Source organism: Plecotus auritus (assembly GCF_963455305.1).
Source record: "Plecotus auritus genome assembly, chromosome: 1".
Lineage (NCBI taxonomy): Eukaryota > Metazoa > Chordata > Mammalia > Chiroptera > Vespertilionidae > Plecotus > Plecotus auritus.
Genome location: NC_137770.1, coordinates 80,966,935 through 80,994,177, shown reverse-complemented (window position 1 = coordinate 80,994,177; position 27,243 = coordinate 80,966,935). Strand labels below are relative to the sequence as shown.

The 27,243-nt window shown below is 41.9% G+C and overlaps 2 protein-coding genes across 2 annotated transcripts; both read right to left on the bottom strand.

Annotated features, from left to right (window-relative positions):
- Nucleotides 1-4,827: 4,827 nt before the first annotated feature.
- LOC308254499 (olfactory receptor 11H6-like) lies at nt 4,828-5,835 on the bottom strand (the record flags this gene model as incomplete). Its single annotated transcript, XM_080680589.1, has 1 exon — nt 4,828-5,835. The coding sequence occupies one exon, from the start codon at nt 5,833-5,835 to the stop codon at nt 4,828-4,830; it is 1,008 nt and encodes a 335-aa protein (XP_080536715.1).
- An 8,989-nt stretch (nt 5,836-14,824) lies between these two features.
- On the bottom strand, nt 14,825-17,587 carry LOC308254430 (toll-like receptor 11; the record flags this gene model as incomplete). Its single annotated transcript, XM_080680530.1, has 1 exon — nt 14,825-17,587. One exon carries the CDS (start codon nt 17,585-17,587, stop codon nt 14,825-14,827), a length of 2,763 nt encoding a protein of 920 aa, XP_080536656.1.
- Between the last annotated feature and the right edge of the window lie 9,656 nt (nt 17,588-27,243).

Sequence of the window (27,243 nt, the reverse complement as noted above, 5' to 3'; positions counted from 1 at the left end):
TACCAGTCCATTATCTCCATTTCTTCTTTTTATAACATTTGCACTCCATTATACTCTTTTTTTTTAAATTTAAAAAGTTTTTTTTTCTAGATTTATCGAGATATAATTGACATATAACAATGTGTGAGTTTAAGATGTACAGTGTATTTGATACACATATATATTGCAAAATAATTACCACCATAGCATTAGCTAACACCTCCATCACCTTGCAGAATTATCATTTCTATTTTGTGGTGAGATAGTAAAGATGTTCTCTTTTAGCAACTTTAAGTATATAGTACAGTGTTGTTGATAATAATCACCAGGATCTATATTAAGTCCCTCAAACTTACTCATTTTACAACTGCAAGTTTGTATTTTTTGACAAACATTCCCCCATTTCCCATATCCCACACCTCTGGCAACCACAAATCTGCTCTCTGTTTCTATTCAACTTTTTAAGATTACACAAACAAGTGCTATCATACAATATTTTTTTCTCTGTCTGACTTACTTCAGTTAGCATAATGCCTTTAAGGTCCATCTATGTTGTCACTAATGGTAGGATTTCCTTCTTATGGCTGAATAATATTCTGTTATATATATCTTTTTTATCCATTCATCTGTAGATGGACACTTAGGTTGTTTCCACATCTTGGCCATTATGAATAATGCTGCAATGAACATAAGATGCATATATTTTTCAACGCTGTTTTGTTTATTTCTACTCTGATCTTTATTATTTCCTTCTTTATACTCACCTTGGGCTTTGTTTGCTGTTCTCTTTCTAGCTCCTTTAAGAAATGTAAGGTAAGATTATTTATTTGAGATTTTTCTCATTTCTTGAGGTAAACCTGTAATGCTATGAATTTTCCTCTTAGGGCTGTTTTTGCTGTGTCTGTAGAGTTTGGATCATTGTGTTTTTTCTTTTTAAAAAATGTATTATTGTCAGTATTACAAGGTGTTCCCCTTTACCCCCTTTTTGCCCCCCTCCACCCAACCCCCACTTCACCCACACTATTGTCTGTGTCCATGGTTATGCATATATGATCTTTAGTTAATCTCTTGCCATCCCTTCCACTTCCCTTCCCATTGAGATCTGTTATTCTGTTTCATGCATCCATGCCTTTGGACCTATTTTGTTTATCAGTTTATTTTGTTCATTAGACTCGACATATATGTGAGATCATGTGATATTTGTCTTTCTCTAACTGCCTTATTTTGCTTAGCACAATAGTCATTTTCATTTGTCTCAAGGTATCTTTTTTTTCCCTTGATCTCATTGTTAACCTGTTTATTTATTTAATATATTTTTTTATTGATTTCAGAAAGTGGAAGGGAGAGATAGAAACATCAATGATGAGAGAGAATCATTGATCAGCTGCCTCCTGCATGCCCCCTCCTGGAGATCGAGGCTGCAATCCAGGCATGTGCCCTGACTGGGAATTGAAATGTGACCTCCTGGTTTTTGGATTGATGCTCAACCACTGAGCCACACCAGCTGGGCAAAACCCATTTATTTTTTAGTAACATGTTATTTAAACTCAATGTGTTTGTGTGTTTTTCAGTTTTTTTGTTGTAACTGATTTCTAGTTTCTTACTATTGTGGTTGGAGAAGATGCTTGATATGATTTCAATCTTCTTACATTTATTGAGATTTGTTTTGTGGTCCAACATGTGGTCTACCCTGGAAAATGTGCCATTTTCTGCTGCTTTGGGCTGTAAAATGTATATTCTGCTGCTTTGGGGTGAAATTCTCTAAAAATTAATTAAATCCATCCAGTATGTCATTTAAAGTCATTGTTTCAATGATGCCAATGGGATAGATCTCCTACTATGACTGTATTCCTGTTGATCTCTCCTTTTATGTCCATCAAGATTTGCTTTATAGCCCAGCCAGTGGGCTCAGTGGTTGAGTGTCAACCATGAATCAAAAGGTCACAAATTCATTGGTTGTTCTCTTCCCACACAACCCTCTTCTGTCTTCCTTCTGAGGTTCAAAAGTCTGTTCATGCTTCTTCCTATATTTTCTTAATTACAAAATAAGTTTGGAAACAATTATGTAAGTTTTTATTTTGGAAAAATAAAAATTAAACAATATTATAGTGTGAGCATTTTCCCAACTCATCAAATATATTTTAAAACATGATTTTTAATATCTGTATGTTATTCTATAATTTGGACATATGATAATTCACTTAACTACTCTCCAATTAGTGAACATTTGGATAGGTATAATTCTAATATTATTACTTTATTTTCATTAAATTTATAAATTTATTTGGGAAGAAATGACAAATTTACAACATTTACTCATTACATTTAGAAACATGGTAGATATATCCATTTATTCATATTTTTATTTTACTGTTTTAAGGTATTCACAGTTTTCTTCTCATACACTTCACTCCTCTTTGGTGAATTTATTTAGAGGTATATTACATTTTCATTGTTATTATAAATGGCCTTTTACTTCCATTATATTTTCTTCCTGGTTATTATCTTTTATATACTTACTTTGCATCTGGCCACCATTTTAAATTTTCTTATTGATTTTATTAACTTTTTGAAATTATTTTTATGAGAATTCGCATCCAATATTTACTGGTCTTTGGTAAAAAAAAAAAAATAAGTACTAGGATGAGAGCAAATTCTGAGTTTCAATTCAAGAGATAAATGATGAGTATTGGTGTGCTGTGTTTAATTCCTAGCTTCTTCTCCCTCTTTCTTTAAGGAGAGTTGGGGGGTTAAATACTTACTTTCTCCCTTCATTCAATAACTCTAAGAAAGAAAGTGGGAAGGCTGCCTGTGGCTCACTTCTTCTCTCCCCCACCAAGGGATATTGGATAAGACTCTGCAAGTTGTTCCTGGCGTAAGGGAATCTGTTCAGTAGAAGGAGTTGTGACTGTCCCCTAACCTGTGCCCTGGGAGCAGAAATGTGCACTCTGATGTGTGTGAGGGTCCTTCCTGAGGAAGGGGTGCATAAGGGCACTTCTAAACAAGACTTGTAGCTGAGGGGCTGCTTTGTTATTTTTTAAAACTATATTTTTTTGCCCTGACCGGTTTGGCTCAGTGGATGGAGCGTCGGCCTGCGGACTGAAGGGTCCCAGGTTCGATTCCGGTCAAGGGCATGTACCTGAGTTGCGGGCACATCCCCAGTGGGAGGTGTGCAGGAGGCAGCTGATCGATGTTTCTCTCTCATCGATGTTTCTAGCTATCTGTCCACTCCCTTTCCTCTCTGTGAGAAATCAATAAAATATATTTAAAACAAACAAACAAACAAACAAAAAAAAACTATATTTTTATTGGTTTCAGAGAGGAAGGGAGAGGGAGAGATAGAAACATCAATAATAAGAGAGAATCACTGATTGGCTGCCTCCTGCACACCCCCTACTGGGGACCAAGCCTGCAACCCAAGCATGTGTCCTTGACAGGTATCGAACCTAGGACCCTTCAGCCCGCAGGCTGATGCTCTATCCACTGAGCCAAACCAGCTAAGGCTACTTTGTTATTTTTGTGATTTATGTAAAGAGTTCATAGACTAGCTTTGGCCCTGCACCCAAGTTTTAAAATAAGTCATGCCATCATCCCACATAGAGCCTGACTTTCATCTTTGTATAGCTAAAATTAAGATAGACTGGTGAATTTGGTCTTTTGTGCTCCTAAAAACTGGGCATAATTTCACTAGTAAATGAATCTGTGTTCTCTCAGAGTAGGACTTATTAACTAAGATGCAATATGATGATTCCAGGCCACTTTGAAAATTAACTGGAGAGTAATATACCTCATTTCAGACATTGGCAATTCTATCTTATTTATAAAGCACTTAATATATGAATATTGTTTTAATTTTTTTCCAAGTAATATTGTTTCCAGGTCTCACCTCTATTTTGATTCAGTACATTTATTCTTTTGCACTGAGTGGTGGTACTAAGATAAAGAAGGAATACATCAAGTTATAAGAACCTAAAAAAGTGACCAGTTGGAGAAAACTATTTTCATAAGATCCTGCTCAAGAACTAGTTTGGCTGAGAAGAAATTTTTTGAAAAGTCCATTTGAGGAAGAATTTCAAACCCCAAAGGGTCTGTGGATGAACAAAATTATTTTGAATAAGAAAAGGCAAGATGTTCTGGCTACTCTTGTGGGTGGTGAGAAGAGGATGAGGAAGATAGGAAAAGGCGGCATCAGGTGTACTATGAGAGATTGATGGGGTGTTCATCTTGGTGGCCCTTCCTCTGACTTTCCCTAGCCCCAACCTGCAGTCACGCTAATAAACTCATACAGTGCTGGAATGAGTTTGGGTTTTAGATAAAATGTTGGAGGGTATGAGTCTCACATCCAGATTGATGTGATCAAACAAGACAGCAGGTAGATTCAGGAGTGGGAGGAGAAGCACATGTTAACATGCTTGTATGGTGCATGTGTGTGCGTGTACGTGTGTGTGTGTGTGGGGGGGTGTATAAGTAGATAGTGATGAGGACTCTGGACATTTAATCACTATGAAACTGGGGGCTAGAGACAAATTTACTGAAATCCGCAAAAGATAGTAATAGACCAGTTGACCTTTGGATTGTATATGTTTTTTTTCTTCAAAAATGCCCGAGAATATCTGGCATTTTTCTGTTTCCATATGATATACATAGGAATATTAATACAGTGAAGCCTCATACAAATAAATGATTTATGAAAAGTCTGGTAAGATCTTGTTTATTACTTGCTTTATTGAAACACATCCCTAAATATATTCCAGGAAACATAGGAAACATATTTGTCTCTCAAATTTACTCAAGACTATTAACCTCCTATAATTTTATATTACTATATGTACTGCACATATACGGATTCTAGTTCTGGAGAGGCTGTCTTTGACCAAATCTCACAATCCTCAGCAGTTTTCTCAGGGCCTTCTTTATTTCCTTATTCCGGAGGCTGTAGATCAAGGGATTGAAAAATGGAGTTAACACAGAATAAAATAAAGTCACAATTTTCTGAATCCCTGCTGGATTGCCTGCTGTTGGGCTCACATACATCACCATGATAGAGCCATAGAACAGGGACACCACAGCCAGGTGGGAGCCACAGGTGGAGAAGGCCTTCTGCCGGCCTTCTGCTGAGGGGACCTTCAGCACAGCTATGATCACGAGGGCGTAGGAGCCGGTAATGAAGAGGAAGGTAGAGAAAATCAGGACCGAGTTAAAGACCGCACAGGTGATCTCAGTGGCAGGAGCTGGCACACAGGACAACTTCATAAGGGGTCCTGGGTCACATAAAAAATGATCAATAATATTGGGGCCACAAAAAGGAAGCTGGGAGATGAGATAAACTGGGAGGAGAAAACAGGAGAAGCCACACACCCAGCAGCAGGCTGCCATTCTGATGCAGCGTGGAACTGTCATGACAGTGGGGTAGTGCAGGGGCCTGCAGATAGCAAGGTACCTGTCAAAGGCCATGGCAGACAAGAAGAAGGTCTCAGTGGTGCCCATGGAGAAGAAGAAGTAGAACTGGAGGAAGCAGCCAGAGAAAGAGATGGTGTTGGTCTCAGAGAGAAAGTTGGCTAGCATATTGGGGACAGTAGAAGTGACATACCAGATCTCCAGGAATGAAAAATTGGCCAGCAGGATGTACATGGGTGTGTGAAGATGGTGGTCCCACCACACTGAACAGATAATGCAAAGGTTCCCAATGAGCGTTAGGACATAGATCACAGAGAAGAGTGAGAAGAGGAGGACCTGGATCTCCCAGGTACAAGGGAATCCAAGAAGAATGAATATGCTCACAGGGTCAGAGTTATTATTCCTTCCGAGGTTTTTCATTTTTTCTCTCCTAAAATTGCAATAACAAGACATTGCCATGTTACAAATTACTCTACAGAAAATTTCTCATTAAGATGTTCTCTGCATTTCTTTACAATTCAGTTAGCACCATAGTTTTAGATTACTTAAAGATTTTTCAGCATTCTTTGTCCTAATGTGATACCAGTAGTGGGAGAAAATAAAAAACTTGGGGGTGGGTGGGTGGGTGGATGCTTATTACAGCCTTACAATTGTGATCACCATGCCCATAATGATCCATTAAATACCTGCCTTTGTTTGGTGTCCTCAACACTACATAAAATAAGGTAGGTTCTCTCTTGCCATTCAGAGGCTTTTAAACTAATTCAAAAACATCAATCTGGGCCCAACATAGGGAGGTTCAAACAATTGTACAGTTTAAGTTCCGTGTTAATAGAAGAAAACATTGCAAGAATGAATAGCCACAAAGAAGAGTTTGTTTACAATTGTAATTTTTAATGCTATCATATGCATAGTTTCATATAGGGTTTCTTTCTAGGTAGTATTAGGAATGTTGGAAAAGAGATAAGGAAAATAACCTTTAATCAGTGATTGTTTACAGCAAGGTCAATTCCAACATTTGTGTGCCCTATTATTTGGAAAGATTCCATGAAAGAAATTACACAATTTTCATTGTTAATTTCTCTCAGTGTTTAATGACATATACACAATTCTGTAAAATACTCTTTACTTTTACATTGGTCCTCTTTGCAATTAAAATCTTGTTACTGAAGAGGAGTAAGCTCCATGCAGTGTCATCTTAAATAAACATTTTACATGAAATTGGTGTGAATGAATGAGGTTCAGACTACAAACCAACATGGTTCTCTTTTAACTGAAATTCACCTTAACTACAGTACACAGGCTTCAGTCCTCATTTGTAATTTATCAGATACTTGTAAAACACCTCATGACAATATCTACATTTTGCCACATAGAGCAAACAAAATAAAACTACAGTGTTACATCATTGAAAGCACTCTGGGATTTGAATTACATTACTGTCCACGGACTATTCATTCTCATTTCTCTTTCTCATATATAAACACACATATACACATATACATAATATGTATATACACATACTGTTTACATATATACATATGTACATATGTACATATATGTATATATTCACATCCTACCTAATAAAAGAGTAATATGCAAATTAACCATCACTTTGCCACACCCACAAGCCACACCCACCAGCCAATCAGGAGCGAGTATGCAAATTAACCCAACCAAGATGGTTGCTGCCACGGAGTGAGCAGGAGGCTTGGGTTTCACCAGCAATGGAGGAAGCCAAGCTTTCCACACACCCTGGCAGGGCCAGGCCTCCACTCAAGGCTACAAAGTTTCAATTATAGAAAATAAATAAATACCAGAGACCAGGGCCTCTGCTTGGGTCACTGGGGGGCGTGGCCAGCCTGCAAACCACCATAGTCCCCTTACCCAGGCCCCACGCCCCAAGGGAACCCCCACCCTGATCCAGGACACCCTTCAGGGCAAACCAGCTGGCCCCCACCCATGTACCAGGCCTCTATTCTATCTAATAAAAAAGTAATATGCAAATTGACTGTCACTCCAACACACAAGATGGCTGCCCCCATGTGGTCAAAGATAGCAGCCCCCATGTGGACACAAGATGGCCACCACAAGATGGCCAGCAGGAGAGGGCAGTTGGGAGGGACCAGGCCTGCAAGGGAGGGCAGTTGTGGATGATCAGGCCAGCAGGGGAGGGCAGTTGGGAGGGACCAGGCCTGCAAGGGAGGGCAGTTGTGGATGATCAGGCCAGCAGGGGAGGGCAGTTGGGAGGGACCAGGCCTGAAAGGGAGGCCAGTTGGGGGTGATCAAGCCTGCAGGGGAGGGCAGTTAGGGGTGACCAGGCCAGCAGAGGAGGGAAGTTGGAGGCGACTGGGCCTGTAGGGAAGGGCAGTTGGGGGGGACCCAGGCCTGCAGGGGAGGGCAGTTAGGGGTGACCAGGCCTGCAGGGGAGGGCAGTTAGGGGTGACCAGGCCTGCAGGGGAGGGCAGTTAGGGGTGACCAGGCCTGCAGAGGAGGACAGTTAGGGGTGACCAGGCCTGCAGAGGAGGACAGTTAGGGGTGACCAGGCCTACAGGGGAGGGCAGTTAGGGGTAAACAGGCTGGCAGGGGAGCAGTTAGGCATCAATCAGGCTGGCAGGGGAGTGGCTAAGGGGTGATCAGGCTGGCAGGCAGAAGCAGTTAGGGGCAATCTGGAAGGCAGGCAGGCAAGCAGTTGGGAGTCAGCAGTCCTAGATTGTGAGAGGGATGTCTGACTGCCCGTTTAGGCCCGATCTACTGGGATCGGACCTAAACGGGCAGTCAGACATCCCTCGAGGGGTCCCAGATTGGAGAGGGTGCAGGCTGGGCTGAGGGACACTCCCCCCCCCCCCACCGTGCTTTTTAAAACCAAATCCTTGATATTTTCCTTCTCCTACTGTGCTCTCCCTGTATGTGATCTGTCATCTAGCCCTTGACATAAAAACCATCCATGTGGGATGAAGCCGAATTTTGTCTCCCTACCTATAAAGTCTCTTCTGCAACCTGGATTTATCCATCCAATTTCTTTTTTTTTTTTTTTTTTTTAAATATATTTTATTGGTTTTTTACAGAGAGGAAGGAAGAGGGATAGACAGTCAGAAACATCGATGAGAGAGAAACATCGATCAGCTGCCTCCTGCACACCTCCCACTGGGGATGTGCCCGCAACCAAGTTACATGCCCTTGACCGGAATCGAACCCGGGACCCCTCAGTCCGCAGGCTGACGCTCTATCTACTGAGCCAAACCGGTTTTGGCCATCCAATTTCTTACTCAACATCTCTGTTTGGAATATAACATAACTAAAACACAATATGCCCATTTCTAAACTTTTGGTTCTTCCAACCTCAAACTGATTGACTCCTACTGCTTTGCCACATCATTAAATGGCACCTCCATTTGCTCAGTTGCTCAGGCCATAAACGTTGACTACATCTTTATCACCTCTCCCAATACTCTACATCAGCACCATCAACAAATCCACTAGGCTTCACGTTCAAAAAATTCAGAATCTGAATAGTTTTTAGCAGTCCCATCAGCTTCCACCATGAAATCCTCAAACTACTGCCAACACCTCTTAACTTACCTGTTTCCATACTTATACTAGTATACTTAGAGACTATTACCTGCATAGTACCTAGATGGATAATTTTTAAAATCTGATGTCAATTACTTGCTTCCAATTAAACGCACTTAGGATAAGTCCAGAATTCCTTACCCACTCTATACAGACAATGAGGCCTTCCTCCATGCCCTCATTTCTTACCACTTTCCTTCTCCAGCCGCTGATACTTGACTATGCTAAGTGTGGTCCATACCAATGCCTGCAATATCTCTCTCTCTTCCTCACTAATATTCACATGCCTTACTTGGCCTTATTCAGATTTCTGGTAAAAATCAGAGACTCAGAGAGGCCATCCCAGTTTAGCCCATATTTGTTACCCTGTTTTCCAATCCTGCTTTAGTTTTCTTCAAAGCACATATCACCACATGGCATTGTATTCTATACTTAGTATGTATTTTTGGTCTCAACCACCTGGAAATAAGAGGAGGGGGACATTTTTTGTTCATTGAATTATTCCCAGAATCAAGGACAGTGTCTGGTATATTACAGGTATTTACTAAATATTTGTTTTCTTAATCAGTGAACATGCCCTATATGTAACCAATTAGAAAAACAATTGCTTAGACTGAGGGGAAAAAAGAAAAAAAAAGAATACAAAGATTGAAATCTCCAGTTTACTAACAAAAACAAACAAGCAAACCCCCACTTCCCAAACAAATAAAAAGAAAAGCAAGGTAACAAGGACCTTGCTATGGGGCTACACCTCAGTCTAAGTAAACAGGAGGATATCCATGACAGGAGCCTACTTCAGGCAATGCCATCCAAGCTACCTCTCTCTCTGAATCACTCCATCTTTCTTCGTGTCCCTTTTATCCACTCTACTTGTGCTCCGTGCTTTCTTACTGTTGCTAAGTTGTAATCATGCTATAAGGGTGTGTATGTGTGTATGTACCAGTATATGCACTGCTTTTTGCTGTCTTCTGTCTGTTTCTATAACTGGTGATCCATATCTTTAAATATTTTTATTGAATGCTTTTATAATCTTTTCCTCTTATTTTAAACAGGTAAGTGAACTGTTTTAGATTGCTCCCTCTTAAAGACCATGTGGGTATAGTCTGTAACTGACATTTACTTCCTATGTAGCTAGCCAACGTGCTTTAATAGAAAAATGTTCTTCTCTTATTGCCTGATATTTTCTTCTGCCTCATATTCAGAGTTAGGAAATCTGGTATATATGACTTGAATGAGTAATAAGTTATAGAATAAAGTTGCCATTCCACAAATTTTCCTGGCTTATGTTGTTTTTGGTTCAGTTAATATCTGAAGTCAAGTAAAATATTGTTATTTTTATTAAATATATTTACTTAAATATTTATAAATAAAACACATATAACAACATTTATTGAGACCAGAATTGATTCTGGAGATTATGTGATATAGTTGAGAATCTAATCAACTTCTAATATAGGAAAGCTAATTTACATTTTTTTTCAATCTTAGACTAACATTATTTTTTTAAAGTTATTTTTCAATTATAGTTGACATACAATATTATATTAGTTTCAGGTGTACAACATAATGATTACAGATTTATATACCTTATCAAGTAATCACACCAATAAACCTAGTACCCATCTGACACCATACATAGTTATTACAATAGTATTGATTATATCCCTATTCTGTACTTTTCATACCATGACTATTTTCTGGATACTTTTCACCTTTTTAACCCTAATTTACATTTTATGTGGAGAAAATACAACACTTTTAGAAGAAGATGAAAAAAACATTATATGTAATCTAAGCTGTCTGTGCCTTACCTGAAGCTGTTGTTTGAGAATTACAGAATCCAGTAGAGGACAGACATCCAAATTTGGGTTTCTCTTTCCCAGACAGTGCAGTCAGACTCAGTTTTCTTGTTCTCTCATTTCAGCAGGAGAAAGTGTGTGGCAAAACCAACACAATGGTGCTGGCATCCAAGTTTCTTAGAAGGCTTTCAAAAGGGGGTGAGTGTTGGAAAGTAATATCAAGAATAGCAATTACTTAATGCTTATAGAATGAGCATATTGTTTAAACAGCATGAAAAAATAGTTACATGCAGTTGTAAAGGGCACTGTGGTCTTTCCTGATCTGGGAAGGATCAATTGCACCCCTACCTCTAAAGAAGAGTATGTAGCCAACACATTCTGAGCCATGGCTACTCTGTCCTGGGCAGCCCATCTTGGAGGGGTGGTGCCCCAGAGCACTCTGTGTGAGCACATAAGCCTTCCTCTGAGCTCCAGGCCATGTACACTTTTTAATAAACGTGTCAAGGTTTGTTTCTGACCCTTCTGGGTTACCCAACTTTCCCCAGTGGCCTCAACTAGGGATAACAATGAGAACATTTTGGCCAGATCTCAGAAAGTATTCCTTTAACTGAGGTCTAAATTGGTCCAACCTCCAGGGGAATCAGGAAAGATAATAAGGCCTGGGTCTAAGCTGAAGAATAAGTTGGCCTTAAGCCTTAGAGCAGAATATGAACTATACAAATATAGACACATGAATAAAAAAAGAACCTGAACTATAAGCAGAAGTGTCAGTATATATACTTATAGTAAGGCAGCTGTGTTTTCCCACAGAAGAGATGATACTGGATTTAGAAGTAAAGATGTAAAAGCAAAGGGTTCTACAAATCCCAAGAAGAGAAAGGCAGAAGTTAGTTATTGCAAATCCTTCCTATATAATAAAAGGCTAATATGCAAATTGACTGAATGACGGATGGACCGGTTGTATGACATGCACTGACCACTAGGGGGCAGATGCTCAATGCAGGAGCTGCCCCCTGGTGGTCAGTGCACTCCCACAGGGGGGGCGCTGCTCAGCCAGAAGCCAGGCTCATGGCTGGCAAGTGCAGCAGCGGTGGTAGGAGCCTCTCCCACCTCTGTGGCAGCTCTAAGGATGTCCAACTGCCAGCTTAGGCCTGTTCCCTGCATGAGTCAGACATCCCCTGAGGGCTCCCAGACTGCGAGAGGGCGCAGGCCAGGCTGAGGGACCCCCTGAGTGCATGTTTTCATACACTGTGCCTATCCCATCTAATAAAAGAGTAATATGCAAATTGACCATCACTCCAACACACAAGATGGCTGCTCCCATGTGGTCAAAGATGATCACCCCCATGTGGACACAAGATGGCTGCCAGAAGATGGCCATCAGGGAAGGGCAGTTGGGAGGGACCAGGCCTGCAAGGGAGGGCAGTTGGGGGCAATCAAGCCTGCAGGGGAGGGCAGTTAGGGGTGACCAGGCCTGCAGAGGAGGGAAATTGGGGGTGACCGGGCCTGCAGGGAAGGACAGTTGGGGGGGACCCAGGCCTGCAGGGGAGGGCAGTTGAGGGGAGCCAGGCCTGCAGGGGAGGGCAGTTGGGGGGGACCAGGCCTGCAGGAGAGGGAATTTGAGGGTGACTTGGCCTGCAGGGGAAGGAAGTTGGGGGCGACCGGGCCTGCAGGGAAGGGCAGTTGGGGGGGACCCAGGCCTGCAGGGGAGAGCAGTTGGGGGCGACCAGGCCTGCAGGGAAGGGCAGTTGGGGGAACCAGGCCTACAGGGGAGGGCAGTTTGGGGGGACCCAGGCCTGCAGTGGAGGGCAGTTAGGGGCAATCAGGCTGGCAGGGGAGTGGTTAGGGGGTGATCAGGCTGGCAGGCAGAAGCAGTTAGGGGAAATCAGGAAGGCAGGCAGGTGAGTGGTTGGGAGCCAGCAGTCCTGGATTGTGAGAGGGATGTCCGACTGCCTGTTTAGGCCAGTAGGATAGGGCCTAAATGAGTAGTCAGACATCCCTCGAGGGGTCTCAGATTGGAGAAGGTGCAGGCTGGGCTGAGGGACACTCCCCCCCATGTGGACACAAGATGGCTGCCACAAGATGGCCATCAGGGGAGGGCAGTTGGGAGGGACCAGGCCTGCAAGGGAGGGCAGAATTTCGTGCACCGGGCCTCTAATAGTAATTTATAAAACATTTCAAAGACTCACTTCATCTATTCTATTCTTTCCATAATTCTATACATATCCCAGCCCCAGGTCTGCTGTGGTAATGTTGGGATTTTTGCATTAGTTCCATGAGGACTTGTCTGTCAACTACTGCCTCACTTGTTTTGTGAATTTGCCCTTTTAATCTTGACAGCCAAAGAAAAGCAAATCAAACATTTGAATCAACATTTTTTGCCACAATATGACTTCAGAATGTATAAATGGAGGGAATGATCTCATCCTGTTTGATTCTACAGAGATCAGACACTGTGCCTTTACAAGTTCTGGGGTTAAGCAGTACCTGGGCAAACTGCAGTGCACTTGGACTTAGAGGGGCTGAGAAGTACGAAAAATGAGTAACAGTGGGAGGGAATGGGATATTTAAATAGCTGAAATAAAGGGAGGGTGATTATTTAAGAACAATACAATTCCTTTGTTCTATTGGAACAGTGGAAGGGTAATTATTTAAGAGCAATACAATTTGTGCCATTTGATCCCCGAAGTTCAGAATTAAAAGTAATAGTTAAAAGTTATAGGGAAACACCTTGTAACTCAATAAGGAGGATGACTTTCTTACAGAGAAACCTACCCGGTGATGGCACAAGCTGCTTCAGAAGACTACTTTACATCATGACTTTGTTAGATACAGGCTGGGAAAGTAGTAGAAAGGATTTAAGTATCAGAAGCAAATTTCTTTTAATACTGAAATTCCATTATATGAATCTAAGATGTGTCAAGAAAAAAAGAAAACTATCCAGATAACATCAATGAAATAAACAAACAAATAAACCCATAATGGAAAACAGTAAGGTTAATGAGAACTTGAGGTTTTCATCAACACTGACAAAAATGAACCATGTTTTCTAAGGGTCATTAGTTGAAAGCAGACAAAGGGGCGGGCGAAGGAATTCTGGATTGTGGATTGGTCAGCAAAATCCCAGAATTATGCCATGGGACTATAAATAGTCTGCTATTAACTGAAGAAATTGTTATTTTTTCCTGAAAGAGAAAAAAATTGTGGAACTCATTCAATGAGCTAAAGACTGGGGGTGGGGAGGACAGGGAGAAGGGAGGTTGGTGTTCCCTAATTGAACAAGGAAAACAGATATGACCAGGAGGTGGCAGTAGCACACACAAGTTTATTTGGTGCCTTTGCTTTGACAGATTTGCGGGCAGGGGAAGCTGTTTGCCTGCTTTAACTTTGTAGGAAGGTAAGTTGTCATTGGTTAGAGATAACTGAAAGACAGAGTGGAGAACGTAGTCATGGATGTGACTTAGAGGATCTGGGTCCAAAGCCAAACTTTGTGATATACAGCTGTACCAAGGTCATAAATCACATAAACTTTATGTACTCAGATTCCTCACAGGTAATATAGAATCAAAACTATTGTGCTCCCCATGTAAGACTGTTATTGTGAGAGCCTCTTCAAAATTTTGGATCTTTGGTGAATTGAAAATATGGCTTCAATTTAGCTTCAACACAAATACCTCATTGATTCTTGCCCCATTCCACTAGAATAAAATACTTTTTTTTTTAAACCAAACAAGTAAATACATTACTCTCATAAATTCATTAGAATGAATTTATTATGCAAAATGCAGATGTGGTTCTAGAAAACATTTTATATATTCTTTTTTAGGGGATGCCTTGTGTTCAGAGGACTAGCAGGTATCACAACTGTTTTTTGAATGAATATGTCGTTTCCAAGTGCTAACATGTTATCCCATTGGAATGTGGTTTCTCCGTGTGTCATTTTTAGTGTGGCAAGTCGGCTTGAGCTGAGCATTGCCTGTAGAGCACTGCCTTCTGAGCCTGCCCTCCTGAGATGTGCTGGGTCCAGGTCCCTGCTGGGAGTCCTCTGGCTTGGCTGAAACTCTCTTCCAGAGTCCCTAATCCTCTCTCTCTTGCCCAGCTTTCCTTAGCCTTTTCCGGAGCTGTTCACAGAAGGCATCCCACTCAACCCTCCCTTGGGACAAATCAAAGTAGTCTTCCTTCTGCAGCCACCGGCCCAGGCGGTGGTAGCTATGCAGCTGCCGCCGATCAATAGGTTCCAGAAACAGGAGCAGAAGGCAAGCAGTCCCAGGCTTGGCCACCAAGGTGTGGGTGGCAATCCTCAACTCCAGACTGCACCAGGGACTTCCCAGGGCCTGGTGGCTGAGCACACAGAGGATGGCTCTGCTGCTCTCCATGCTGGCGGCCATAGCATCCATCCTGTCCTGCCCAACCCCAAAGTCCCTCTCAGGCAAGCATAGCCTCAAGCCCTCGCCATCTGGAAGAGGCTGCTCCAGCTCAGGAACCAGTTTTTCCAGCACCCAGGCTTGGTCCTGCTCACAATAGGATATGAAGACATCATAGTGGAATTGATTTCTGGGGTGCTGCCCACCCAATTTCCACCACCAGGCATGAAATAGGGTCCGCAGGCGGTGAAGCCAGGGCCATTTAGGACAGCTAAGCAGTGCAAGGAAGGTCAGCAGGAGCACCAGAGTGATGCTGGTTAGAAAGGCCTGAAACTCAGAATCATGTGAGCAGTGACCAGAAAGGAAGGTGAGCAGTGGCGTCTTGGAGTAATCAGAGGCATTGGCCTTGCAGATGGATTTCTCCAGCCCATACACAAAGGTGTTTGGGGCCCGTGTTGCCCAAGGCCCCACCCAAGAGCTTTCACACTGGCAGGTGAAGGTGACATCTGAGAAATAAACATATTGCGGCATCTGGGGGATTAGTTCCTGGAGGCTGCTGTCCAACCCCAGGGCCCATTCGGAGTTGAGCAGCAACAGCCGAAGGAGGCCCAAGCCCCTGAAGCTGGAGACGGAGAGGTTCCCGAGGTTCAGGTTGCTCAATGCCAGTACCTGTAACAGAGGCAGCTCTTTCAGTAGCGTCTCCAGCTGCACTGATCTTGCATTATAGAGGACATCCAAGTCCCCCAGCTCCAGCACTCGCAGCCTGGGCATCCCAAATAGATGCAGATCTCCTGCGCCACTGTGATCAGACCAGAAGTGCAAGTGCTCCAGGACAGGGAGCCCTAGGAAGACTTTCGGCTGAGAGGAAATGAAGGTGCTGTAGCCTCGCAGAGTGAGATGACGCAGGGAAGGGAAATGGAGTGTGGCGTTGACCGGATGCAGCAACATATAGGTAGTTTGTAAGGTAAAGTTCTCCAAGAACAAGAAGGGTTCTCCCTTGGGGACCCTAAACACTATGGAACTCTCTGCCCATAACTCCAAGCTGAGCAGTGCTGGAGGCCAGGGAGGGTAGATCTCCAGCATATTAGAGGAACCCAGCTTCAGATGGCTCAGCTTCAGGGGACCCTGGAGCTGTCTGCCTGAGATATGCTCTAAATGGGTGCCCAGGAGGTTCAGTGAAGTAAGGGCAGGAAGAGGGGAGAGCCAGTCTGGCTTTAGCATCTTAATTTGGTTCCAACTCAGGTCTAGGGTTTTCAGCCACCTCAGTCCTTCCAGGCTCTCCCTGGATAAGTTGGAGATGTTGTTACCACTCAGCCAGAGCTCCTGGAGTTGAGGAAGAGAGGAGAAGGCCCTGCAGGGCAGCACACAGAGCTCATTGTGAGACAGATCTAGCACTCTCAGATTTGAGCTGGCCAGCCCTCCTGGGAGCACCAAGGTTGGGCCCAGCTTATTCACTGACAGATTGAGCCTCTGAAGCTGGGGCAGGGCACTCAGGAAACTGGAGGGAAGTAACTGAAGGCCATTGGCATGAAGGCTGAGGAGTTCCAGGGAGTGGCAGCTTAGGAGATCTTCACCTTCCAGGTTCCGGATTTGGTTCCTCCCGAGGTCAAGTGCACGAAGTGCAAAGTAACCCGTCACATTCCCAGGCAGTTTTTTTGCACTGGTCCCCACAAGGTAGAGGGAGTCCATGTGGAGCAGTCCTGAGCCTAAAAGGTCTAATGCACTTAGTGGGGTGCCATCCAATCTCAGGGAATGGAGCTGGAGGCCTCGCAGAGCCTGGCTACCCACACTGCTCAGTTGCAGGTTGGCAGACAAATCCAGCAACTCCAGGAAGGGAGTCGGTGGGCTAGAGCTGGGTGTGTGTGAGGAGCCAGAGACAAGGTTTGGGAAGAGCCCTTGCAATTCCTGCAGGTCTTTCAGACAGCTGTGCCTCAGGGTTAGACGACTAAGGCTGATGGGCAACTGGATATCCTGGCTATCATTCAGGCAGTAGCCATGGAAGGAAAGGGTGTCGAGGAATCCGAGGGGGTCCAGTGCATCTGGAGGGAGAAACAGGCTCAGGCAACAGGGAGCATGATGCTCAAAGGAAAGGTGCTGCAGCTGGTCCAATCCTTGAAACGTCCCAGATGTAATCCTGATGGTGCCCAGCTGCAGCCTCAGAAGCTGTAGTGTGGGGAAGTGTCCAAAGGCACCAGCAGGCAGGACGGTAACTGTGCCCTGGAGACATAATGCCTCTGTATCCTGGGGCACTACTCTCAGGGTCTGAGCCAGGTTTTTGATATTGGAGCATGATGCGAAAAGGTGCAGTCCTGGGGCCAAGGTACAGAATGGGATGTAGTAGGAGATGTTAGGTAATAGGGAGCTGTCTCCTATGGTGCAGTTGGGAGCAGTCCATGCCCAGCTCATCAAGCCGAGGCTCATCAAGGCCAGCAGTAAGAGTGAGAGGAGAGGGAAGGAGAACCGAGGTCTTTCCATCATTGGTCCTACTTCTAGGGAAAGAGAGGACAGAAGATGAGGGTCAAATCCTACAAAAGCCAACAATCCCAGGTCTGGGCCTTCTGATACTGACAAAACACAATATGTGTGGGACAGTTCTGTGATTACAATATAAAGGAGACATTTGGCCAAGCAGAGGACTCAAGCTATGAGCACTTAGCTATGCCCCCATGCAGACAGAAAGCCAGTGGAGACTGAAACAGAGACAGACTAGCAAGAAGAGCCTGCAACGTGTGAGAGATCTCAGCAGAGAAATGGGTGTCACTTCCCAATTCCCCTGCTGGGAACCATCAGCTCAGGTTTCTAACTTCTTTGGAGGGGAGCTGTGAGCTATGAATGGGCTACTTTCAAGACTGGGCAGCAACTTTACTTATTACAAAGTAGATTGGAGGAGAAACAAATGGTAATGATACAAACATAATAAGATCTGAACATACACTCTTTTAAAAAATATATATTTTGTTGATTTTTTTTACAGAGAAGGAGAGGGATAGAGAGTTAGAAACATTGATGAGAGAGAAACACCAATGAGCTGCCTCCTGCAAATCCCCTACTGGGGATGTGCCCACAACCAAGGCACATGCCCTTGACTGGAATCGAACCTGGGACCCTTCAGTCCGCAGGCTGATGCTCTATTCACGGAGCCAAAGCAGTTAGGGCACACTCTTTTTTTTTTTTTTTTTAACATACACTCTTATTTGATCCTTAGCCAAGTGATATACATGGGCCCAATATTAGCCTTATTTTACTCACAAATGTCAAAGAAGTTAAGTGACTTGCCTGAGGTCACAGGAGTAAAAGTGGTAGAGCTGTGGCTACAGTCCAGGTATTCTGCCTCCAAATCTGATGGTCTTTGCACTCAAAAGTAGTCAGGCAGGACTAAAGAAACATTCCAAGTGAATTCTACCATTGAGTTTATGTTGAGTTTTAAAGAGAGAGTAAAAGTTAGTTCAGGTGAAATATAAAGCAAGTAGAAAAAGTGGGTGGGAGAATGAAATAGAAAACACAGTAAAAGGGAAAAACAAAGCTGTGATACTTTTTGTGTTTAGAACATAGTGCAGAGGGAGGAGGTCCCACTGACCCTTTCTCACTGCTGACTATTCCTTTCCAATGGTAAGGCCTCCAATTCCCTAGCATGAAATGAGCAGTAATCATATATCTCCGATCTAGGTCACTGAAAAGATAGGAAGAGGCAGGAGAGCAGGCTGGTCCTCTGGGGGAATTAGAGGATAGTTAACCATAGTGAAGGGCACTGTCCTCCTGACAGGGTTTGGGATTATTCAGAATTCATGCCTTTGGACAAAGGAGGGTTTGGACACTTTCCCTTGAGTTTGCCATGAGGATAACCTGCCTGGGTGATCGCATAAAGCTGCCTTTCCTCAAGTCCTATTCCTTCAGCTAGGAGCATCATAGCTGTATGTGCCTCAGACTTCAGTGAAAAGTTCAGAGGAAGTCTGAGGAAAAGGGCCTGGGGAATTCATCATCTGGTTGACTCAGCCTTGAAAAACTACCAGTCTCATTGTGAATGTCACTCAATACGCTCAAATGCTGCACCGTTCTATTTCAATGGCTACTCTGGAATGTTTGAAAGGCTGTTTCTTGAGCCCACACTGCAGTCCCTGACTTGTCTAATAGCATGCCCCATTCCTCTTGAATTAGCCTCTCTAATCTAGTATTTAGGGAGATTTTAGGATCTGGAATACATCTCAGCCCAAGGAGACACAGGGCCTTGGGGAAGAGATCCTAGGAATACAGAACAGTTCTGGGTTGTGGAGTGGTCCTTTGTCCCTAGGAAATCAACTTTGATGGTATTACTGGAGGCAGCACTTAAATGCTCCACAATGACATTTCCTCATTTGGACAGTTCGATTGTGACAAACTTTAACCTAAATGTTCCCCTTAAGTTCTGTCTAACCCCTGCCTAGCTTGAGGCCTCCAGCCTCCCCTGAAAAAGGCCAGGGGCACTGTAGGGGGAGGGTCTCCACTTTTGCTTTCTTGTTTGCTAATTTCACTACTTGCTCACCCACCTTGTCCACAAAACTTACCTGGCACTCTGTTTACCACTGAGCAGAGGAAATGAAGGGCAGCCGAGACAAGTTGAAACTTCTCAGGATTTTTTCTCACTTTCTCCTGCAGGAAAGGCGTAAAAGCCCTTTCTTCTGTGGTTCTTTCCTCTCCAGTGGCTGTGCCCTCTCTCCCACATGGGACCAGCCAGAGCAAAGAGGAGAGTGCTTTGCTAAGCTCTTAACTTCTCCCCAAAAGTTCACTGTTCTCTCTCTTCCCTCTCAATAACTTTTTCTATTTTATTATTTCCTCTTTTTCAGTCTGGTTTGGGGATTTTAGTTCTCACTATTGTATCATATCCTCCTAACACCTGAAAGAACAATTTTTTTCTCCATTTTCCAGGATCATATTCTTTCTTTCTCACAAGAGTGACCCACTATTCCACCATTTTTACCTCTTTCCTCTCAGTCCTCCCAATATTCTTAAAATTAAGCTCCTTTGTAGCAGGATGATTGAAGAGGTACTGGAGGGAACTGGAACTTAAATTCGAGGTTAGGAGTGCAGAGGAGAAGAAATAAGAAAGAGAAATCATTTCTATCTAAATGGTTGGATCTTCTTTTCCAGAAGATATAAGCCATTAAGAGATTTCTGGGAGGAAGTCATAAAATCGGAGCCAGGACTGGGTTTGGTAATTTAATATTCCCAAAAGAGAAGTGTCCCCCACATTGTAATTCATATTATGCTTGACTTGACTGAAACTCTTTTTGGATATATAGTTTTATGGCTTTGTTTTTTTGGAGTAACAATTGCATAAGCTTAATTATGGCAATATTAAAATATTTCTCTCATCATTTATCCCAAGCATTCATTTCTTTTTTTTTTTTAAATATATTTTATTAATTTTTTACAGAGAGGAAGAGAGAGGAGAGGGATAGAGAGCTAGAAACATCGATGAGAGAGAAACATCGATCAGCTGCCTCCTGCACACCCCCCACTGGGGATGTGCCCGCAACCAAGGTACGTGCCCTTGACCGGAATCAAACCTGGGACCTTTCAGTCCGCAGGCCGACGCTCTATCCACTGAGCCAAACCGGTTTCGGCCCAAGCATTCATTTCTTAAAAAGTATCACATGAGTTGCTTTTGTTTATTCAGGATTGGAGAAACAAATTTATGTTTATTTTTTCACACCCATTCATCAATTTTGACTAAAATCTTAGGCTCTATAGAGCCTCATTTTATTGTTTTTATTAATATGTTTGTCTTTCAAAACTTTTCTATCCACTAAATCTGTCTCTCTTCTTGTGTTTTTGTATATAAACAAAATATAACATTGAGAAAAGGGGCTATTTCTAAAATTTCATCATTTTTTTTTTACTTATTTCATCATTTGTTTACTTATTTTACAGCTAATACATGTGTATCAGAGTATGTTAGCTGCATACTTACTATCCACTTTTCTTATTTCCTGATTAATACAGCCTCAATTCTATTTTGGTGGCAATGTGCTCAGCTTGAAAAATGAAATTATGACAGCCTTCCTTGTATGTAAGGGATCATGTGACACTTCAGTTCAATCAAAAGCTTTTGCTGTTAGAAGCTTTAGCTGCCATCTTCAGATAATAAGGTGGTTTTGAGAATGAAAATATGTACTAAAAATGGTTTGTCAAAAAGCCAGGAGAATCTGAGTCCCTGTTGGCATCTTAGAACTGACTACCTCTGACTGCCTATCTCTACAAGTTTATATGGGAGGAAAAAAAACTAAATATTTTGCATTAGCTGCTGTTACTTGGGTTTCTATTATAAGGAGCTAAATCTAAGTCTAATGTCTATGACAATTCTGGGTCCATGGATAGATCTTGAGTTTCCTTTTTGTTTTCATCATTCAAGTGGGTAAAATGTAGATTAACTGAATTATTTAATACAAAATATTATTTGTTCTTTTAAGTCTGAATTCTTTTCTTCTTTTGAATTGGTGGAATGGTTATTTTTTTAAAAGTGTGTCTGTTTTTATTAAGATGATTAGAGTATATATATATATATTGGCTTATATTTTTTTTAAAGAGATGAACATTTGAAATAGGTTGTTAAAAAGAAACAAAAGTAAATGAAATATAGGTATTCAAAGCATCATAATTCAAACTCTCTTTAGTGAAAATTTGTTCTTATACTAGTGGCAAGCAGGGGGCTCAGGTGAGAGATAGGAAAATATAGATAGGAGGTCCCTGGAGAAATTTTTCCTGTTTGGATTCATTTTATTGCACAATATGTTTCTTTATTCCCTCTCTTTTTCTGTCCCAAGCATCCAGACCAAAAACTGTAAAGCCAGAGTTTTCTGCCAAGAACCCCTCTCTCTTTTAGAGAAAGAGCTGATTCTGAGCAAAATAAAAGCACTAGGGAGCAAAATTTACTCTTTTCCACAAAGTGAACCCTATATAAAAGTCGTATAAGAAGTTCTGGAAAGGCATATGTTATCAGGACCTCCAAAAGACAGTAGCATTATTTTTTCCTAATTCATAAAGTAGAGGGAAAGCTTAAGTAAGTAATACATCTGAAAGTACCACTCTAAATTACATATCCCTTTCTAAACATTACATTTTAAAAATATGTTTTTATTGATTTCAGAGAGGGAGGGAGAGAGATAGGAACATCAATGATGAGAATCATTGATCGGCTGCCTCCTGAATGCCACCCACTGGGGATCAAGCCCAGTATCCTTAAGTTCCCAGGCTGACCCTCTATCCACTGAGCCAAACCAGGTAAGGCTAATCATTACATTTTAAACTTCCCATTCTTTTTTTTTTTCATTAAATAAAATATACATGTTTATCATGAAAAAATGAGGAAACAAACAGACATCAACATAAAAAAGGAAAAAAAAAAGAATCTAAATTGCCCATAATATCATCACACAATACTTAAGTAAGCTTATATGATAATAGTGTTTCATGATATGCCTTTTTCACTCAGTAACATATTTTACTTATTAAATATTTTTAATAATTTGTATAGTAATTGTCTTAAAAATGAAAAATGTAATATAGAAATTACACAAATTATTATACAAATTATTTGTGAGGATGAACTGAGAGACTATGCAAAGTCTTTTGTAAATGGCAAAGAGTTTCACAAAAGAAAGATATTTATAATATTAACTGAAATAAATTACATACACTGTATTTATAAGATCTTACTCTGGTTACTCTCATTTATTCATCACAGTGACAAAAGTATTGTCAATAGCTCTACTTTATATATTAAAAAATTAAGTTCACACAAGTAATTTGCATAAGCTCACACAGTTAGTGACAGTACTTAGGTTTGAAACCAGTCTATCTGATTCCAGAGTGTTGGTCCTTCTTCTCTATGGTAGTAGAAGGGTGTGGGCGCTGTAGTTGGTTAGCCTGCCTGGGATCAAATACCATCTCCAACTAATTAAGTTATTCTGGGTGCCTGTTTCATCCTTAGTAAATTGAAGATACAATAATTCTGACCTGAAATCATTGGGTTGTCATGAGTAGTACATAAAGTAACACATGTAAAAGACTTAGAATGGTGCCTGGCACAAAACAAAACCAGTGGCTCACAGTGTTATTATTCCTTTCAATGTTGTAGTGGTGAATTTGCACATCTAAACTTGCTAAAATAATAAGTTCACATTTTTGTTTTTTTATAATATTGTTCTACCATGTGCCCCATACCCTTATTTTTCCTGAAATCCTGTACATACAAAATGTTTCTTTTGTAAATAAATATTACTTTGTGAGGGAGTTAGTTGCAATTGAGGGAGATTCTATGTTTGGTCAGCTTAACAAGGGTTTGAAGGCAGCTAATAAACACAATGACTCATATTTGAAAGTAAAAAATATTTTCTGTTTTCATTTCCTCTGAAAGAAACCATTAACCAGTACAATTATTTTAAAATATCACCTTGCGACAGAAGGAAGGCCAAGAGACACATGAAAACATGCTCAAAGTCACTAATTATCCGAGAGATGCAAATCAAAACGACAATGCGATACCATTTCACACCTATCAGAATGGCTATTATCAACAAATCAGCAAACGACAAGTGTTGGCGAGGATGCGGAGAAAAAGGAACCCTCATGCACTGCTGGTGGGAATGCAGACTGGTGCAGCCACTGTGGAGAACAGTATGGAGTTTCCTCAAAAAACTGAAAATGGAACTCCCATTTGACTTAGTAATCCCACTCCTAGGAATATATCCTAAGAAACCAGAAACACCAATCAGAAAGGATATATGCACCCCTATGTTCATAGCAGCAATATTTACAATAGCTAAGATTTCGAAACAGCCTAGGTGCCCGTCAGCAGATGACTGGATCAGAAAACTATGGTACATCTACACAATGGAATACTATGCTGCCATAAAAAAGAAGGAATTACTACCATTTGTAGGCACCTGGATGGAATTAGAGAACATTATGCTAAGTGAAATAAGCCAGTCAATGAAAGAAAAATACCACATGATCCCACTCATTTGGGGATAATGAAAAACATTATAAACTGATGAACCAAAAGATAGTTACAGAGGCAGTAAAGCATCAAACAGACTGTCTAATTACAGCGGTAAGGTTAGGGAGAGGTGGGGGAAATAAGAGATCAACTGAAGGACTTGTATGCATGCATATAAGAGTAACCAACGGATGCAAAACATTGGGGGGGGGTGAGGGCATGTATGGGAGTGGGGGTGGGGGGGGTAATGGTAAGATATGTACACATATACCTTAATAAAAATTTGGAAAAAAAAATATCACCTTGCTGTGTCCTTTTGAAAGCTTAACTGTTCAGAACCAAAAAAGAACACTATTTTCTTACAGCCATCCCTAATGCTCTTTCTCTCTCCCCATCTTTCTCTTTGGGATACAGTTGGCTTACAAAACAAACAAACCAATTACATATAAGTTATAGTGGTATGTCCAATAATTTAATGTGGAAAGGCTTGTGAATCAATCATAGTGTTTGGGGTTGTAAAAAAAGGCTCTTGAAAAGCCAGTGAAACATATGCACTTAGTAATCCAAGGCAGAAAGTGCTGACATTATGGTGGACATAGTTCCAGATGTTTCTACCTATTCTTGAGTCCTTTGCTTATCTGATCTCAGGCATCTTAAAAACCACGTACTCTGGGAAAGGGTGTGGCATTAGAAAACATCCTCAGTAGACCAGATAACTAGGAGATATATGGCAGCATTCTGATAAGATTAACTAAAGAGCTCAACAACTTCTCACATCAAAGCCTTTAAAAACTGGAAAAGGCAAGGATGTGGATTCTCCCTAGATGATTGCACGCCTCCTACACCTTGATTTTTAGCCTAGTGAGACCTTGTCAAACTTCCAACGTACAGAACTGTAAGATGATAAATTTATTTGTTTAAGCCACCAATTTGTGGTAATTTGTTACATTCCCATGGAAACAGAAAAGTAATGCAGTTGTTTTTGTCTTTCCTGCTCATTGTTCTCAAAAAGTCATTGTGGGATTCTCTGACACCTAGGAGGAACACGCCTTCCTCCTCAGAGGATTTGGGTTTGTGACTGTCAGGCACTTGAGGACACTATTTGTTAGGGACATCCTTAAGCAAAGGCAAAGTCTGAGATTCCCACTATGTACATCAAGGCTGCCACCTCTGTGAGGGCTTCTCTGTGGCCCTAATTTCTCAAGGATTATTTTCTCTCCTTTTTTCTCTCCCCCTGTACTCATTGTCAAAGCAACCTTCCCTACAGTTCTCTAGAATTGGGATGTAAAATACGCTTAGCTCTTTGTATGTCAGCTTAAGGTGCAGGGTATCTCCTATAAGGCTCCTCATCTAGGGGAGATCATGGGCCTTAACTTTGATCTTGTTTACAAAGCTTCTGAAATGAATCCCAAATTTGTCATGGTTGGGAATGCTCTCAGGGAAAATGAAGGTTTGATACTCCAGTTTTTTGCTCACCTCTCTGACTCTAAATTACCCAAAGAGTCCAACATTGCTTCATTACTTCTGTCATTTCTACTTCTAAAAAAATCTTAGTTTGGCAATTTCTCTTTACTTCTGTTTTCTTTTTAATCCATACCTAAAAATGTCTAATGGCTTTAAAATATCTAATCTATCCATTTATGCCTATTTTCTTTGCCAGTACCCTAGTGTAAGCTATTATTGGTTCTTTTTTTTTTTTTTTTTTTTTTTTTTTTGGATGCGGGAGGCAGCCAGTTACCTGCTTTCCTGTTTTCCCCTATCTGGATTTTCCAGTGGTATTACAAAAATGTTTATGAAATAACTGCAGTTACCTTTTAACAACCTTTTCAATTTCTTTCAACTCCTCTTAGAACAAAGCCAAAACTCCTCACTATGACTTAGAAAACTCTGCAGGTTCTGACTTCTGGTTACCTTTTCAACTCATGCTCTCTCTTGTTCACTGTATTTTAGTCACTATGTTATCTAACTTGCCTCTTATCAAATTAATTAATGCAATTATAAAAATCTGTAATTATTTTGTGTGTTGCTTGTCTTCCATATTAGAACGCTTACTCTGCAAGTGCCTCTTCTATCCTATTTAAAGCCTTAATCACTTCAGACATTAGGTCAGTGCCTGGCATATATTTTCAGTTCAGTAATATTTGTTGAATAAAAATATATTTTCATTTGAGCCAGTTTCATGAGATAGAGGTATTCATAATGAACACTTGGATAAATCAGTTTGGTTTGGTCATTTTGGTTTAGAAAGAGCTATGTATTTTTCTCCATCATCTTATAATAGGTTGGAATATAACAAACATACATTTTATATTTTGTGTGATTTTGCTTTGTTTTCACATAAAAAAAAACTGGTTAATATGATCTTCATAAATTTCCTCTACTAGTTTTACTTATCAGATGAGCTAGTATTCCTTCTGCATATCTAACATTATTAAAAACTAGAGGCCCAGTGCATGAATTCATGCATGGGTGGGGTTCCTCGTCCTGGTCAGCAATCGTGGCCAATCGGGACCAGTTGGGGCTGGCTAGCCAGGGGCAGGGACTGCAGGAGGTTGGCTGTGGGAGCTCACTGACCACCAGGGGGCAGCTCCTGCATTGAATGTATGCCACTTGGTGGTCAGTGCGTGTCATAGCGACCCGTCGACTGGTCATAATGGTCACTTAGGCTTTTATATATATAAACTAGAGGCCCGGTGCATGAAATTTGTGCACGGGGGGGGGGGGGGGTGGGTCCCCCTCAGCCAAGCCTGCACTCTCTCCAATCTGGGACTCCTCAGGGGATGTCTGACTGCCAGATTGGGCCTAAACCAGCAGTTGGACACCCCTCTCACAATCCGGGATCACTGGCTCCTAACTGCTCACCTGCCTGCCTGCCTGATTGCTCCTAACTGTCCCCCCTGCTGGCCTAGTCACCCCCAACTGCTACTCCTGCCAGCCTGGTTGCTCCCAACTGCCACCCCCACTGGCCTAGTCACCCCTAACTGACCCCCTGCTGGCCTGGTTGCCCCTTACTGCCCCCCCTGCCAGCCTGGTCACCCCCAACTGCCCCCCTCACCAGCCTGGTTGCCCCTCACTGCTCCCCTCTGCTGGCTGATTGCCCCTCATTGCCCCACCCCTGCTGGCTTGCTGGCCCCCAACTGCTCTCTGTGCTGGCCTG